Source organism: Octopus sinensis, linkage group LG22, assembly GCF_006345805.1.
Source record: "Octopus sinensis linkage group LG22, ASM634580v1, whole genome shotgun sequence".
Lineage (NCBI taxonomy): Eukaryota > Metazoa > Mollusca > Cephalopoda > Octopoda > Octopodidae > Octopus > Octopus sinensis.
In genome coordinates, this window is record NC_043018.1 from 24,963,828 (window position 1) to 24,981,327 (window position 17,500).

At 37.4% G+C, this 17,500-nt stretch overlaps 1 protein-coding gene across 2 annotated transcripts in view; it reads right to left on the bottom strand.

Moving 5' to 3' along the window:
• The window catches only part of LOC115223288 (cytosolic purine 5'-nucleotidase), a 243,065-nt gene that overhangs the window by 198,195 nt on the left and 27,370 nt on the right, over positions 1–17,500 (bottom strand). For both annotated transcript variants that reach the window (XM_036512160.1, XM_029793796.2), the window contains exons 2-3: positions 17,158–17,279; positions 5,201–5,274 (exon numbers count right to left, since the gene is read on the bottom strand). In XM_036512160.1, coding sequence (XP_036368053.1) covers positions 5,201–5,274; positions 17,158–17,279 — 196 coding nt within the window. The remainder of the gene's footprint in view (positions 1–5,200; positions 5,275–17,157; positions 17,280–17,500) is intronic.

A 17,500-nucleotide genomic window follows, 5' to 3' on the forward strand; every position in this document is an offset into this window, starting at 1 on the left:
CTGGTGTGAAACCGATTGAAAAGATCAGCTGTAATGTATATTTAATATTATACACTTTGATTAATATAATTAATAAATATATATATGAGAAAATGAGATGACAAAGGAATAAATGATTATCTTATGACCTTCCTTAGCTTACAGCTGTTTCTGCTATAAGATGCAGTGGACTCATAGTTGAGTGCCTGAGTAACACCTTATAGCTTCATCAGAGCCTTGGACTGAAGCATATGCATTTTGAGTACTACACCAGGTTATTAGTCTTGCAATGCCTAAGTGAAACATGCACAAGTATATATTATTAGTTGCTACATATGTATCACCATTGCAGTTGTATAGAATTCAGTATTGTATGTTCCAAGTGCAGTTGGATGCTTAACCACAATGGATCATCAGGGGAGCACTTTATCACACTTTGTTGCAGAGATCTGGTACCTTAATTTTACCCCATGCATGATCTGTGTATCGTATCTAGTAACACTGCTAAGTACAGAGGTCAACTAACCTCTGTACTAAAAGCTTATTGGATAACGATAAGCTATGTGGAGCTCCGACTCATACAGTAGAAGCCGCACATCTGACTATACACACACAATGTTTGTGCATGTGTGTGTGTGTGTGTGTGCGCGTGTGAACTGTGTGGTGTGGTTTACAACAACATAGAAACCATGCCAAATCAGACTGGAACCAGATGCAGCTTACCAGTTCTAGTCAAACTGTCCAACCCATGCCAGCATGAAAAGTGGACATTAAATGGTAATGGTGATGTTGATGAGTATAACACTTGACCAGCTAAGAGATTAAAGATATTATTTTATTGTTTATATAGGCATAGGAGTGGCTGTGTGGTAAATAGCTTGCTTACGAACCACATGGTTCTGGGTTCAGTCTCACTGAACCAAAACAGACTATGGAACCTGGTGTGAACCCTGGCTTTGCCAGTTCCTGTCAAGCTGTCCAACCCATGCCAGCATGGAAAGCAGACATTAAATGTTGATGATGACAATGATGATGATGATTTATATTAGAATCTTAGCCAATAATTCATAATTAGTCTCATGGGCTAACATCTTGTCACAAACATCAAACCAAAGTGAGATACCTTGAACATTAGTAAACCACTATATTTACTCATTTACTCACATATAAGTTGCAACCCCTAATTTAGCTGCTCTCCTGCAAGAAATCCATTCTGCTCTGGCTCCTTCTTTTGTAACCCCACATCTCCTAGCATAGAGCAAATCCCCTGCTTTATGATTCATAATTTGCAAGCTGCTTGGCAACTTCATTTATGCAACTGCCATGTAAAAACCACCCAGAACACTCTGTGGAGTTGTTCATGTTAGGAAGGGCAACCAGCTGTAGAACCCAAAACAAAACAGACTATGGAACCTGCTGTGGTTCCTGACCTTGCCAGTTCCATCCAACCCATGCCAACACAAAAAGCGGATGTTGTTGTTGATGATGATGATGATGGTTGATAGTGATAAAGTTTTGTATCATTCTGTTTTTTTCTAAAGACTTCTTTACATAATTAATAATTTTTGGTTGATCTTTTTATCTTTTACTTGTTTCAGGCATTAGACTGTGGCCATGTTGGAGCACCACCTTCAAGAGTTTTTAGCTGAATGTATGGACCCCAGGTCTTATCTCTTAAAGGTCTGGTACTTATTCTATTAATCTCTTTTGCTGAACCACTAAGTTATGAGGATGTAAGCACATCAGCATCGGCTGTCAAGCGATGTTGGGGGGTCAAACACAGACACACACACACATATATATACAATGGGCTTCTTTCAGTTTCTGTCTGCCAAATCCACTCACAAGCCTTTCTTTGGTCATCCTGAGGCTATAGTTAGAAAACACTTGCCCAAGGTGCCACACAGTGGGACTGAACCCGAGAACCATGTGGTTGGTAAGCAAGCTACTTACCACACAGACACATCTGTGACAATGAGCTTCTTTCAGTTTCCATCTCCCAAATCCTCTCACAAAATTTTCGTCAGCCCAAAGCTACAATAGAAGACTCTTGGATGGACTGTTGAAAGGGGAAGGTGGGAAAGGGAATGGATAGACTGATGTATGAGCAGATTTGGAGGATGGAGGTAGGGGTCATTTGGTTTATCAATTGATGGACACAGACAGAAAGATAGATATATATAGTGAGATAGCAAGAAAAGGATATAGATAAATAGACAGAAATTTTGTTTTTGCATTTGGCTTGCAAGATTCTTGATGTGATCTGATAATATATATATATATATATACTTTATTCAAGCAGCAGAAAATTCAACAAAACCTGTTACTCTGAGTTTCCCGCTGCCGTTCATCGGACAGTTATGAACGGCAACGGGAAACTCAGAGTAACAGGTTTTGTTGAATTTTCTGCTGCTTTGAATAAAGCATATTACTCTACCACTGGTATTTGAGTACTGTTTTTTCCATCTTGTTTCACATTTATGTGTTTACTCCGGTATATATATATATATATATATATATATATATATATATATATATATATAGAGAGAGAGAGAGAGAGAGAGAGAGAAATACATTGATAGACAGATAAATAGATAGATAGATAGAGAGAGAGAGAGAGAGAAATACACTGATAGATAAATAGATAGATAGATAGATAGAAAGAGAGAGAGAGAGTGGGAGGGAAATAGCTTAAGTGGCAGACAGACATAGATTGACAGACTGACAGATAACTAGATAGATAGATAGAAGTAGATATGGAGACAAACAGATAGTCAAGCTATAAAGATAGATATAACATGGCTATATAAACAAAATGTAATTAATCTGAAGTAAATATATATATATATAGGGGGAGACAACCATAAACTTCCTGTCTGGTCAACCGGTGCAAAGGAAGATAGTCCACCCCCTCCTTTCTCTCTCTCCTTCTCTTCTTTTGAAACCCCACCTTCACCTGGGGGCAACCACCCAGCCATAGACTACGCTCCCTTCATCTTTCATGTCAAGGACAACAAACAAACGATAGGGGTGGAAATGGGGGACGACGGGGTGGAGGTGAGGTGGAATTTAAGGGAAGCGGGGTGGGGTGGGTAGAGGAAGAAGAGGTGGTGAGTGAGGTGAGGTGAGGTGGGAGATTCAGCTGGTTTTAATGACTATTAAGGATCTCCACCCTTAATATAGTCATACAGCCACTATCACAACCACTACTATTACTACTACAGAAACTACTACCATCACCACCACAACCATTTATACAGAAACTACCACTTCTACCACCACCACCACTACTACTACTACTACCACCACAACCACCACATCATCATCACTACTGCAACACCACCAATACATTTCACAACCACTACTATTATAACCATGGAGGCGCAATGGCCCAGTGGTTAGGGTAGCAGATTCGTGGTCGTAGGATCGCGGTTTCGATTCCCAGACTGGGCGTTGTGAGTGTTTATTGAGCGAAAACACCTAAAAGCTCCACGACGCTCTGGCAGGGGGTGGTGATCCCTGCTGTACTCTTTCACCACTCTTTCTCCCACTCTTTCTTCTGTTGGCCTGCTCACTTAGCCAGCGGGGTGGCATCATTCAAAGGCTAAAACAATGCGAACGCATTGTGACCAGTGATGTGTAACTACATCTGATGGACTGGTCGGTCACGTGATCACTATTATAACCACCGGCACCACCACTACTGCCACAACCACATCCACCACACTGCCTTAACCATCATTGCCACCATCATGATAAACATCACTACTATCACAACCGCATCATCATCACTACTGCAACACCAACAGCACATTTTACAACCACCAGCACTAACACTACCACCACATCACCATCACTATCACCATCATCCCTACGATGGTCACTACCACTGCCATAAATATCAGAGGTAGCAATACCACCAACACTGTGCACACACACCACTGTCATCACACCACCAACACCACCACTACATCACTAGCACCATACCACACCACTGCTACTACATCACTAGTCGGCACTAAAGTATGTCACCAAATATATAACACTTACATTACATGTCCTGTCGTCTGGCTGACCGTTGGGGCACCACTAATGACACTGTGACCAATTATGTAATATTTACAAATCACAGGTACAGGTGAGGCTGTGTGGTAAGAAGCTTGCTTCTCAGCTACGTGGTTCCAGGTTCAGTCCCACTGTGTAACACCTTGGGCAAATGTATCTACTACAGCCTCGGGCTGACCAATGTCTTGTGAGTGGATTTTGTAGACGGAAACTGAAAGAAGTCCTTTATATGTATGTATGTGTATATATATATATATATATATATATATATATATATATATAGGCACAGAAGTGGGTGCATGATAACAAGCTTGCTTTCTAACGACATGGTTCCTGGTTCAGTCCAACTGCGTGGCACCGTTGGGCAAGTGTCTTCTACTATAGCTTTGGGCTAACCAAAGCCTTGTGAGTGGATTTGGAAGACAGAAATTGAAAGAAGCCCATTATGTATGTATGTATGTATGTAAGCATGCATGTTTTTTTACAGAGGGTTGGAGATGAAGAACATTGCTTGTACAACGGTGATGCCCAATTTTACAACCATCATATGATGTCAACACACACACACACATATATATGACAGGCTTCTTTCAGTTTCTGTCTACCAAATCCATTCACAAGGCTTTGGCCAGCCTGGGGCTATAGGTGGTGTACAGTGGGATTGAACTTGAGGCCACATGGTTGGGGAAACAAGCTTCTTAACCACACAGTCACCTCTGCACTTAATGATTTTGCCAATCAACTGGAACGATACAGATTCTGACTCCAATTGTTGAACCCCAGAAGAATCATGTGCAAAGAGAGCAACTCAGACTCTGTTGGATTTCAACTTCAGAAAAGGATGTAAGAAGATATAAACACCACAAGGTATTTTGTTGTACACCCGGGTGTCACACAAATGGCACGTAAAAGCACTCATTACACTCTTGGAGTGGTTGGCATGAGGAAGGGCTTCCAGCCGTAGAAAACCATACCAAATCAAACTGGGACCTGGTGCACCTTTCTAGCATGCCAACCCAGTCAAACCATCCAATCCATGCCAGCATGGATGATGGTTGTTAAACGATGATGACTCTAATAATACCAAAAATCCTTCCTGAAACAATATGAGCCCAGAAAATATTTCTAGTGACAAGGATGTAAAAATGTGACTTACCAGCAATAGTGTAATCCATGTCAAACCCGAGATATTTCACTTTCTGCATCAGGAGGCCCCGGTTCACAAAGATCCTGAAATAGAAACCAAATATTTCTGTAATCACATGTTACTAACCCCACTTCTAAAGGGGTAAGCCAGCAGAATCTTTAGCTTGCTGGACCAAATGCTTAGCGGCATCTCATCCAACTTTACATTCTGTGCTCAAATTCCGCCAAGGTTGACTTAGTCTTTAATCTTTTCAGGGTCAATGAAATAAGTACCACTGTTGATGTAAAAGGAGGACGTAAATACCACAAGGCACATTATTCTGATGCTGCCGTTATTTCTGGCTCTGTGCCTCTGAGCTAAAATTTGAAACCATTATTATCATTATCATTATTATTATTATTATTATATTATTATCATCAAATATTATTATTAATATTACACTTATTATTATCGAATATTATTATTATACTTATTATTATCGAATATCTCCATGCCAGTGATGTTACCCAGGAGAAAGACAAAGAACAATACAACTTGGCACCAGTGACATTGCAGCTCATTTCTGGAGCAACATGAAATAAAGTGTCTTGCTCAAGAATGAAACACACAGCCCGGTCTTGGAATCGAACTCACTACCTCATGATTGAGAGCCCAACACTGTAACAACTAAGTCATGCACCTTTATTAACTTCACCTATATGTGGAGACACAAGACCTAGCAGTTAGTGCGTTGAGCTCATGATGCCAAGTTTAATGGGTTCCATTCTTGGGCAGGGCAGCACATTGTATCCTGATAATAATTGCTTCTAGAAATAAGCACAAGGCCAGCAATTCTGAGGGAAGGGATAGGCAAGTTGATTGTATCAACCCTGGTACTTCACTGGTACTTTAATTTGTCAACCCCAAAAGTGACCTGGGCAGAATTAGAACTCAGAATGAGCCTGAAGAAATACTGTATGACTTTGTCTGACTCTCTAACGAGTTTGCCAATCTCACAAAACTAATAATCTCTTCTACTATAGGCACAAGGCCTGAAATTTGGGGGGAGAGTGCTGGTCATTTACATCGACCCCAGTGCATAACTGGTACATATTTAATTGACCCTGAAAGGATGAAAGGCAAAGTTGATCTCAGCAGAATTTGAACTCGGAACATAGCAGCGGACAAAATACCGCTAAACATTTCATCCGGTGTGCTAATGATTCTGCCAGCTCGCTGCCATTCTCAAGACTAATAATGAAAACCGGTTCCAAATTTAAATCGACCCCAACGTTCAACAGGTACTGATTTTAACGACCTTGAAAGGATGAAAGGTAAAGTCTACCTTGGCAGAATTTTGAACTCAGAATGTGAAGATGGATGAAATGCCGCTAAGCATTTTGCCTGGGGTGCTAACAATTCTGTCAGCTTGCTGCCATGTGATAAAAGAACTCTCAAGACTTCCTGTTGTTCAGAGATCTTCTGAACAACAGAAAGTCTTCAGAGAACAAAGTTTCTTACATTAAGATATCAATCCCATAAAGATGAAAGATGAAGTTGACCTCAGTAGGTTTTGAACTCAGAACATAAAGAGCCAGAAGAAATACCACAAGGCCTCTAACCATTCAGCCAGAGTCCTAATACCGATAATAATAATAATAACAACCATGCAACAGCTATCTTTGCAATCTTAACACCAGAAGGAAGGATGTTTATTCATTGAGTTTAATTTCCGTGGAGATCCAAAATGTGATGATCAACTTCTCTTGAGGGCCTTCTCTACCACCACAAACAGGAGAGAGAGAGAGAGAGAGAGAGAGAGAGAGAGTGAAAGTGAAAGAGGGAGAGAGAGAGATGAGGTTTTGTAAATGTGTACGTGCGTGCGTGGGTAGGCCTCACCTTGACAGAAGCTTTACATATACATCAGAGAGCTGTAGGCAGCTGAAAAGCTGTAAACAGGATGTTAGTTTCTAGTACTAAGATCCTTTACTACCTCTGGTGATCCCCACCACTGACTGACTCACCACACCCCTAAAACTGTTTCTGTGTTACTCTCTCCTGCATTTCAATAAATAACTGCGGAGACAGCTTCTACATCAATTGCTCAAACTGCTAGAAATAGTAACCGAATCTACCTCAAATCACACTATTGTTTTAAATAAGGTAAAACTACATAATATAATATAGCCCTGATATATACGTGTATTCCTAAAAAAAAAAAAAGAAAAAACAGATGGAATGGTCATGGCTGGACTATCTTTGGCATGAGTTTGATATGGGTTTCATTTGATATGAGGCTTCATAACTACAGCAGTAACAGTTATGAACCTCATTGCTTTCTTTTAATTTTGGTTATTTCAGCATGGTACAGGAATGGTTGTGTGGTTAGGATCCTTACGTTGTCACCATGTCGTTCCAGGTTCAGTCCCACTGCATGGCACCTTGGGCAAATGTCTTCTGCAATAAACCTCAGGACTGACCGATGCATTATCAAAGAATTTGGTAAATGAAAACTGAGAAGCCCACCATACATACACACGTGTGTATGCAAGTGTGTGCGTGTTTATTTTTTATTTTTTACCAGTTTCAGACATTAGAGTGTGGTCATGCTGGAGCAGTGCATTGAAGAAATTTCAAACAACATGACCCCAGTACTAATTTTATTTTAAAGCCTGGTACTTATTCTATCGGTTACTTTTACCAAACCACTAAGTTACAGGGATGTAAATACACCAACGCTAGTTCCCAAGTGGTGGTAGGGGAGAAACACATACACAAAGACACACATATAAATATACGATGGGCTTCTTTCAGTTTCTGCCTATCAAATCCACTCATAAGGCTTTGGTTAGCTTGAGGCTATAGCAGAATAAAAATGTAAGTTACTGTTTTAGATCCTGCTGTTAATGGTGCAAATAAGTTAATATCAATTGGCAGATATCAGCACTGATCAGAAAACAGTTTCTTTGTTGAAATTATAAACAAAGCCAGCATTTTGAAAGACATTTCTATAAAACTAGTTTTTAAAAATTGAATGAGATTGGAGGTCTATAGATAAAAAAATGATTGAGAACCCCTGCTTTAGATGTATGTATTGGTATGTATCGCAAGAAACAGCTAGGTTTCTTTCTCTAACATTTTACACAGTTTAACCCTTTAGTGTTCTGATTATTCAATCAAACATAATGCTTATTGATTCCAATTGATTTGAATTAATCATGCATTATCTCATATCTTCAAGATCTTGATGGTGTAATTACTTAATGTAGAATAACAGTGTTGGGTAGATGTGAGAGCCTGGATCTGGTCAGTTTGAACATAAAACAGACTAGCTATTTTGGCCGGATATGGCCGGTTTAAATACTAAAGGAAAACAAACCAAATAACAACAAAACAAGCAAAATAAACAATATGGAAAACAAAATAGGAATTTTGAAAGAAGTTTCTAGAAAACTAGTTCTTAAACATGAAATAGCTGTGTGTATGGTGGGGAGCACCAGAATAAGATACTAATCAAAGTGGTCCATAGATAAAGAAATGGCTGAGAACTCCTGGTCTATATTAATACTCTCAGCTTGCTAGTTACAAGAGCTGTTCATTGCTAGGGTTGACTCGTTCCATTCCCCCAAATCAAAATATGCCTGTATATTACATGTGACAAGCCAGAATTATATTTCTTGTTTTTTATGGCTCGCTATGGAGAATGTCCTAAAAGGCACATACATAATGCATAACACACACACACACACACACACACACAAACAAACGCACACACAGACATACATGCAAACATACATATATATATATATATATATATTCAATCCACTTCTGTAGTTTAGTCTAAAATTTGAGATATATGATGATGTTCAGACACACATACAGACACACACACACACACATACACACACACACACACACACACACACACACACACACACACACCATATCATCATACAGAAAACACACCCAGGCATCAATTAGTAGAAATAACGAAGATTAATCACTGAAAGGTGAGTAAATCATGTAAATATCTTTTTACGCTAAATATCAACAACAAAATACATAAACAAGAAAAATCAACCAACAACAACAAAAAACAACGAAAGTAAAACGAAAACCAGCAAAATAAAGAAAAATAAAAAAAATAACCAAGGAAAACAAACCAAATAACAACAAAACAAGCAAAATAAGCAAAAACAAAAACTGACAAAATAAATGAAAACAAAAATAATTGAAAACCAACAAAATAACAAAAAAAAAAAACAACAAAATGACAGAAACAAACATGAATTATATTTTGAAAGAAATTAAATCTTTTTAAGTAATTTCTGTTAACGTTAATCAGCTTTATTTTTTATTTGTTTTTTAAATACTAATAACTTTGGAAGTGAGGTGGGTACATTTAATACGTCAGAAAATTAGCATATTTACATGGGAGCGAGACAACTTGTTGTTTAGCCCTGGGTCAACCTGATCCAGCAGACCTATAAATCAAAAGCATTCCAGCCTTTTCTTTTTTTTTTTAAGGCATAGTGTACAGGAGTGGCTGTGTGGTAAGTAGCTTGCTTACCAATCACATGGTTCCAGGTTCAGTCCCAGTGTGGCACCTTGGGCAAGTGTCTTCTACAATAGCCTCGGGCTGACCAAAGCCTTGTGAGTGGATTTGGTAGATGGAAACTGAAAGAAGCCCGTCGTATTGAGCATTGGAGTCGGTGGAATCAACAAGTCCCCCTACCCCAAAATTGCCGGCAAAATTTGAAACCATTATCATCATCATCATTATTATCACTATTATTATTATTATTATTATTATTATTATTATTAAGGCGGTGGGTTGGCAGAATTGTTAGCATGCCAGGTGAGATGCTTAGCGGTATTCTGAGTTCATATTCCGCCGAGGTCGACTTTGCCTTTCATCCTTTCAGGGGCGATATATTAAGTACCAGTGAAACACTGGGGTTGATATAATCAACTAGTCCCCCTCCCCTCAAATTTCAGGCCTTGTGCCTTAATAGAAAGGATTATCTTATATCATTTATCTTTTACTTGTTTCAGTTATGAGCAGCACAATTTATTTTAACCTTAAAAATTGCTTGATTTTAACCTTATTTTCATATTTGCTTAACCTTATTTTTTAACTTCATTGACAGATTTTAACCTCAATTTAATCTTATTATTTTTATTAATAAATCAATAAACAGTCTGCAGTGTAATTAGTTGCTGTGACTCAATACAAATTATTTTGAGAATTTTTTTGTAGCTAGTGTTAGGACTAAGGTTCAATGGAAGATTTTCATTCAAAACTTATGAAAACAAGACATTTGTACTACAGAGCCAGAGCTGGTTTCGGCCAGGTTAATATCAAAAGGATTAAGAATTGTTTCTGTATTATATATTTTAACCCTTTTGTTACCATATTGCTGTTGAGATGCTCTGTGTTTCTTTCAATTAATTTTAAATATGACAAAGAATTTAGTAAAATTACTTAGTTATCATTAAGTTAGTGTTAGGAACATAAATTGTGACTAAGGTTTGGTGGAAGATTCTAATTTAGAACTTATGAAAACATGACATTTGTACTACAGAGATAGAGGCAGTTTCAGCCAGGTTGGTATCAAAAGGGTTAAGAATTGTTTCTATATTATATATTTTAACCCTTTTATTACCATATTGCTGTTGAGATGCTCTGTGTTTCTTTCAATTAATTTTAAATATATCAAAAAATTTAGTAAAATAACTTAGTTATCAATAAGTTAGTGTAAGGAACACAAATTGTGACTAAGGTTTGGTGGAAGATTCTAATTCAGAACTTATGAAAACATGACATTTGTACTACAGAGCCGGAGGTGGTTTCAGCCGGGTTGGTATCAAAAAGGATAAAATTACTTGAAACGGGAAAAAAGCAGCTCAATATGGCAATGACAAAAGAGCTTCACAGTCAACTTCAAAACGATCCAAAAATGCAACAGCAAAAGAAAATGATCCAATTCAATTAACCTCAGATAAAAATTTACATAATAATTAACAACCAATTTAAACGATGCACAAGAAATATATATCAAAATATTATTGAGAAACAGCTAGCAACCGTTTAGGGAAAAAAATAGCAAGGAAAAGCAATTACTTACAATGATGAATTTTAAATTCCTAAATAACAGGTGCAAAGAATTAAAACTGTAAGTAAATACGCTTACAATTGGATACTCTTTTACTCTTTTACTTGTTTCAGTCATTTGACTGCGGCCATGCTGGAGCACCGCCTTTAATCGAGCAACTCGACACCGGGACTTATTCTTTTGTAAGCCCAGTACTCATTCTATCGGTCTCTGTTGCCGAACCGCTAAGTAACGGGGACATAAACACACCAGCATCGGTTGTCAAGCAATGCTAGGGGTACAAACACAGACACACAAACACATACATATACATATATATACGACAGGCTTCTTTTCAGTTTCCACCTACGAAATCCACTCACAAGGCTTTGGTCGGCCCGAGGCTATAGCAGAAGACACTTGCCCAAGATGCCACGCAGTGGGACTGAACCCGGAACCATGTGGTTGGTTAGCAAGCTACTTACCACACAGTCACTCCTGCGCCTATTGGTAATAATAATTCTATTCTTAAGCCATTAAGTCCTAGAATACTTAAATTTCTGAATATTACTTTTAAATTTTTATAGATGATTGAAAATAGGTTAAAATGGAAAAAAAATGATTATCAAAACTCCTTTACTTCAAGTAGAAATGGAAATACTCGGTGTCCTATAAATAGGACACCGAGACAATGTGATATAGCTTAGTTAATGTTCTCATTTGGTGTCCTATTTATAGGACAGTGGGACTGAATGGGTTAAAAAGACCTAATTCATGAATTGGAAAAAAGATGCAAACAATCGATACTAGTGTTTGGTATCAATCAGCAATAACTAATATTGGTAAAAATACCTTAAAGGTGGAAAATTGTCTTATCCAAAAACTATACAGACATGCAAGACTTTGCTTGTGTTCAAATGACTGGACACACCTGGGGTCAAATAATTTTCAACATCAGAGGGTAGGACAAGCCATAAGGGAGTGTTAAAATGCTTAGCACCATTTCATCAGTCTTTACATTCTGAGTTCAAATCCCATCGAGGTCAATTTTGCTTTTAATCCTTACAGGTCAATAAAATAAGTACCAGTTAACTATTGGGGTCAATTTAATCAGTTTAGCCCCTCCCCTGAAATTGCTAGCCTTGTGCCAAACTTTAAAATCATTATTATTACCATTACTATTATTATTATTAGGGCAGTGAGCTGGCAGAATTGTTAGCACGCTGGACAAAATGCTTAGCGGTATATGTTGCCTGTCGCTATATTCAGGGTTCAAATTCCACTGAGGTCTACTTTACCTTCCATCCTTTCGGGGTCAATAAAATAAGTTCCAATTGAACACTGAGGGTGATGTAATCGACTCATTCCCTCCCTCAAAGATTGCTGCCCTTGTGGCAAAATTTTAAACCATTATTATTATTAAAATATATTATTATTATTATTATTATTATGAAGGCCGTGAGCTGGCAGAATCGTTAGTGCACTGGTCAAACTACTTAGCGGCATTTCGTCTGTCTTTATGATCTGGGTTCAAATTCTGCTGAGGTCAACTTTGTCTTTCATCCTTTCAGGGTCCGTAAATTAAGTACTGGTTGAGTACTGGGGTCGATGTAATCGACTTATCCTACCCCTGCTAAACTGCTGGCCTTGTGCAAAAATTTAAAATCATCATTATTATTATATTTGTAATAATCAAAATTAAGCTAAAGTAATCAGACAAAGCAACCTACTAAACTACATAATGAGTGAGTAGCGTACACAGTGAAATGACTGGCCTCGTTTGTCACTACTAAAACCAATTAGCAGAAATAACAGTAATTTAATGTTGATAGCTAAAATTATTATAGCCAAACTATCACATCGTCCACTGGACAACAGACAAACCAATGTCCTGTTAGAAATAACAATTGAATCTCCCTCGAATCATGCCATAGCATCTCAAAAAATATTTATGAACAAAAGAATATAGGTACAGATGTGGACCTAAGGGTAAGAACCCTGCTTCTCAACCATGAGGTTTTGGGTTCTGTCCCACTGTCTGGCTGCTTGGGGCAAGTGTCTTCTATTATAGACTTGTGAGTGGATTTGGTAGATAGAAACCGAAAGAAGCCCATTGTATGTATGTATATATATATATATATGCATACATGTATATACAGGATATGGGGGTGGGTAGGGGTGCTGAAAAATTCCTGGCTTTTACACACATACATGCTTATATATACATACATACATACACATACATATATACACATACACACACATATATATATATACACGCATACATACACACACATACACATGTGCAATAATATATATGCTTACACACACATGCCATACCAAAACCAATTATTCTAATTGGCCTACATATGGTTGAATATATTATTACTATTATTATTATCGTCATCGTCGTCACATCGTTATCATTGCCATCATCATCATAAACAGTAGGAAGAAGAATAGCAGTCCCCGACAGTAGACAGACGTGTGTATATATATGTGTGTGTGTGTGTGTGAGCAGACCTTTCTTTCATAATCAGTGTACCACCCCACTTCACCTACCCTAACCACACACCCTGTCTCTGATGAAAACCAAAACTCAAGCTGTTCTACCCATATGTGACAGGAGGAGGTCAGTCGGATTTGAACCAAGATTCCTGTGTTTGGCGGCGGTGAGCCGGGGCGGGGAGTGGTGGGCGCCAATTAATAAATTGGAATATTAAATCCCAAATGGAATCATTTAGAAAAATAACAGTTTATGCGTTGTTTTTTTTTTTTTTGATTTTTCACTTTTATTTTGTAAGTTTGTGTACGTGCAAAAATGTGTGTGTAGAAGGTATATATGGTGTGTGTGTGTGTGTGTGTAGGGGTGAAGTGAATGGGGGGACTTTATGTGTTTATTTCGTTTTGTTTATGGGTGGATGGTAGACTGATGGGAGATTATACATCCACCCATCCATACATACACATATATATATATATACATAATGTGTGTATGTATATATATATATATATATATATATATATATATATAGTATATATATTATACATATATACATATATATATATGTATATATATATACATATATACATATATATATATGTTATATATATACAATATATACATATATATATATGTATATATATATACATATATACATATATATATATGTATATTATATACATATATACATATATATATATGTATATACATATACATATATACATATGTATATACAATACATATATACATATATATATATTTTATATACATATATATATATATATATATATATATATATACATACATATATATACATAATACATACATATATATACATACATACATATATATACATACATACATATATATACTACATACATACATATATATACATACATACATATACATACATACATACATACATACATACATACATACATACATACATACATATATATATATATATGTATATATACATGCATATATATGTGTGGGTATGTGTATATATATATATATTATATGCATATGTTATATATATATATATGTGTGTGTGTGTGTGTATGAATGCACAATCATGGTAATCAACCTGTTCTCTCAGATGTATATTCTAACACACACACACACACACGTATATATACAGAGAGAAGAGAAAGAGAGACGTACATATATACAGATACATACATATAAACACATGCACATATTCATGATAGACAGACAGACAGACATACCTATTGACACACAAACACATATTCATTGAAGTTATCACAAACAAACAACATGCAACCCATCCACACACACACACACACTTCACACATAAACTATACACACATGTGCAACACAATATACACACTGCACAACACACACACACACACACGAACTATACATGCATATGCAATACAATACACACATGTAAACACAAAAGCCAACTAAAGACTCTTGTACATGGTAGTTTGACTAGCTAGAAATAGCAGCCTAATCTCCTTGAAACCACACTATTGTCTTAAGCAAAGAAAAACACATTAGGTGATGTAACCCTCGATACACTATGACTGGCAGTACGTTGGGATGGCCATTGCTGGAACACACCATTTGCCTGATAATGGTTGACCTTGGGCTAAATAATACACACACACACACTCAAGTAGACATATATAAAAACTACTACTACTGCCACCACCACCATTACTACTACTACTACTAATAATAATAATAATAAATAATTGTGACTTGAGTTACCAGGATGTCATGATTTAAATGTCTTGTAGAATTAAAAGCAGTGACCCAGTTTCAATTCCAAGCTTCAGTTAGTTTACTAATAAAAACCCTTGGGTAATGTATGAACATCACAATTTTACACACACCACTCCACTCATGCCCTACACTCACTCACAGACTGACACTTAACATGTCGTGATTATTAACAAAAAAAAATCCAACAAAAAATTTTTTAAAAAACGCTTATCATTATAGGGTTTGAGATAATTGACTGCCCCCCCCCCCAACCACCAAATTTGTGGCCGCTTGTTAGAAATTATAATTATATTATAAAAGGCGGCAAGCTGACAGAATCGTTAGCATGCCAGGCAAAATGCTTAGTGGCATTTCATCTGTCTTCATGTTCTGAGTTCAAATTTCGCCAACGTCCACTTTGTCTTCCCTCCTTTCAGGGGTCAATAAATTAAGTACCAGTGAAACACTGGGGGTCGATGTAATTGACTAATCCTCTCCCCAAAAATTTCAAACCTTGTGCCTTTATTATTATTAGTAACTTGGCAAAAGAGACCGATAGAATAAGTACTAGGCTTACAAAGAATAAGTTTCGATTTGTTCAACTAAAGGTGGTGCTCCAGCATGACCACAGTCAAATGACTGAAACAAGTGAAAAAAATAATAGGGTTTTTTTTTATATGCATTAAATGACAATGGGGGGTCCAGTGGAGTAAAACAGAACCAAAGGGGTCCAGTAGCCAAAAAATGGTTGAGAACCATTAGACCAGTGGTTTCCGAGCTTTTCACATTGGTTCCTAACCGTTTTATTTAAGTGAGTTTTCCCAGGGACCCCTTTTAATATGCTCATCCTTGTGTTTGTGTGTGTGTCTGTGTATATACTCTTTTACTTGTTTCAGTCATTTGACTGTGGCCATGCTGGAGCACTGCCTTTAGTCGAGCAACTTGACCCCGGGACTTATTCTTTATAAGCCCCTTTTGCCGAACCGCTAAGTGACGGGGACATAAACACACCAGCATCGGTTGTCAAGCAATGCTAGGGGGACAAACACAGACACACACACACACATATATATATATATACATACATATATATGACGGGCATCTTTCAGTTTCTGTCTACCAAATCCACTCACAAGGCTTTGGTTGGCCCGAGGCTATAGTAGAAGAGACTTGCCCAAGGTGCCACGCAGTGGGACTGAACCCGGAACCATGTGGTTGGTAAACAAGCTACTTACCACACAGCCACTCCTATATTTTTTTTTTCTTCACTCGTTTATTACGGTTATTTTATTATTTTAATGTCTGTCCATTGTCCAGAAATCTTTTATCACACATCTGTGATCTCTTCAGCGACACTTCTCGTTTCCATGTGTGTTCTTGCTCCGCTCACTCCATTCTATTCTTCCAAAATGTGTATCCTTATGTGCACAGGCATTCGGGTGCTTGTTTGTGTGTGTCAGTGTGTCACAGTTTCAGCAACAATGTGGCCTTCCCCTTGGCCCCAACCTCTCGCCCCAATTTTGAATTTAATTCACAGACTTCCAGTGCTACCTTTGCAGATCATCAGGAGTCCATGGACCCCAGGTTAGGAACAACTGTATTACAGTAAGGCATTGTATCCCCAAGAGAAATAGCAAGAAGTTTTAGATAAGACGAACCTTTTGTCTGGATCTCTTTTATAGACTTTGTTCTGAACTGGATTTTTTAACTCCGAGTAGGTCTGGTTTGAAACCTCATTGTCATTATTCTTCAAAGGCATCTTAGGAAATCTTTCTTGGTGCTGTGGATTAAAAGAATCATGAAAAGTAGGTTTTATTACATCATTATCATCATCATCATCAACAGCCAACACCACCACCACCACCACAACCACTACACCAATTAACATAATCAGTATTGCTAACACTACCATTACCACCATCATAACAATCACAACTACTGCCATCATCAGCAACATTATCATCATGGTAACCATCATTATCCTCACAATCCGTTCTATCG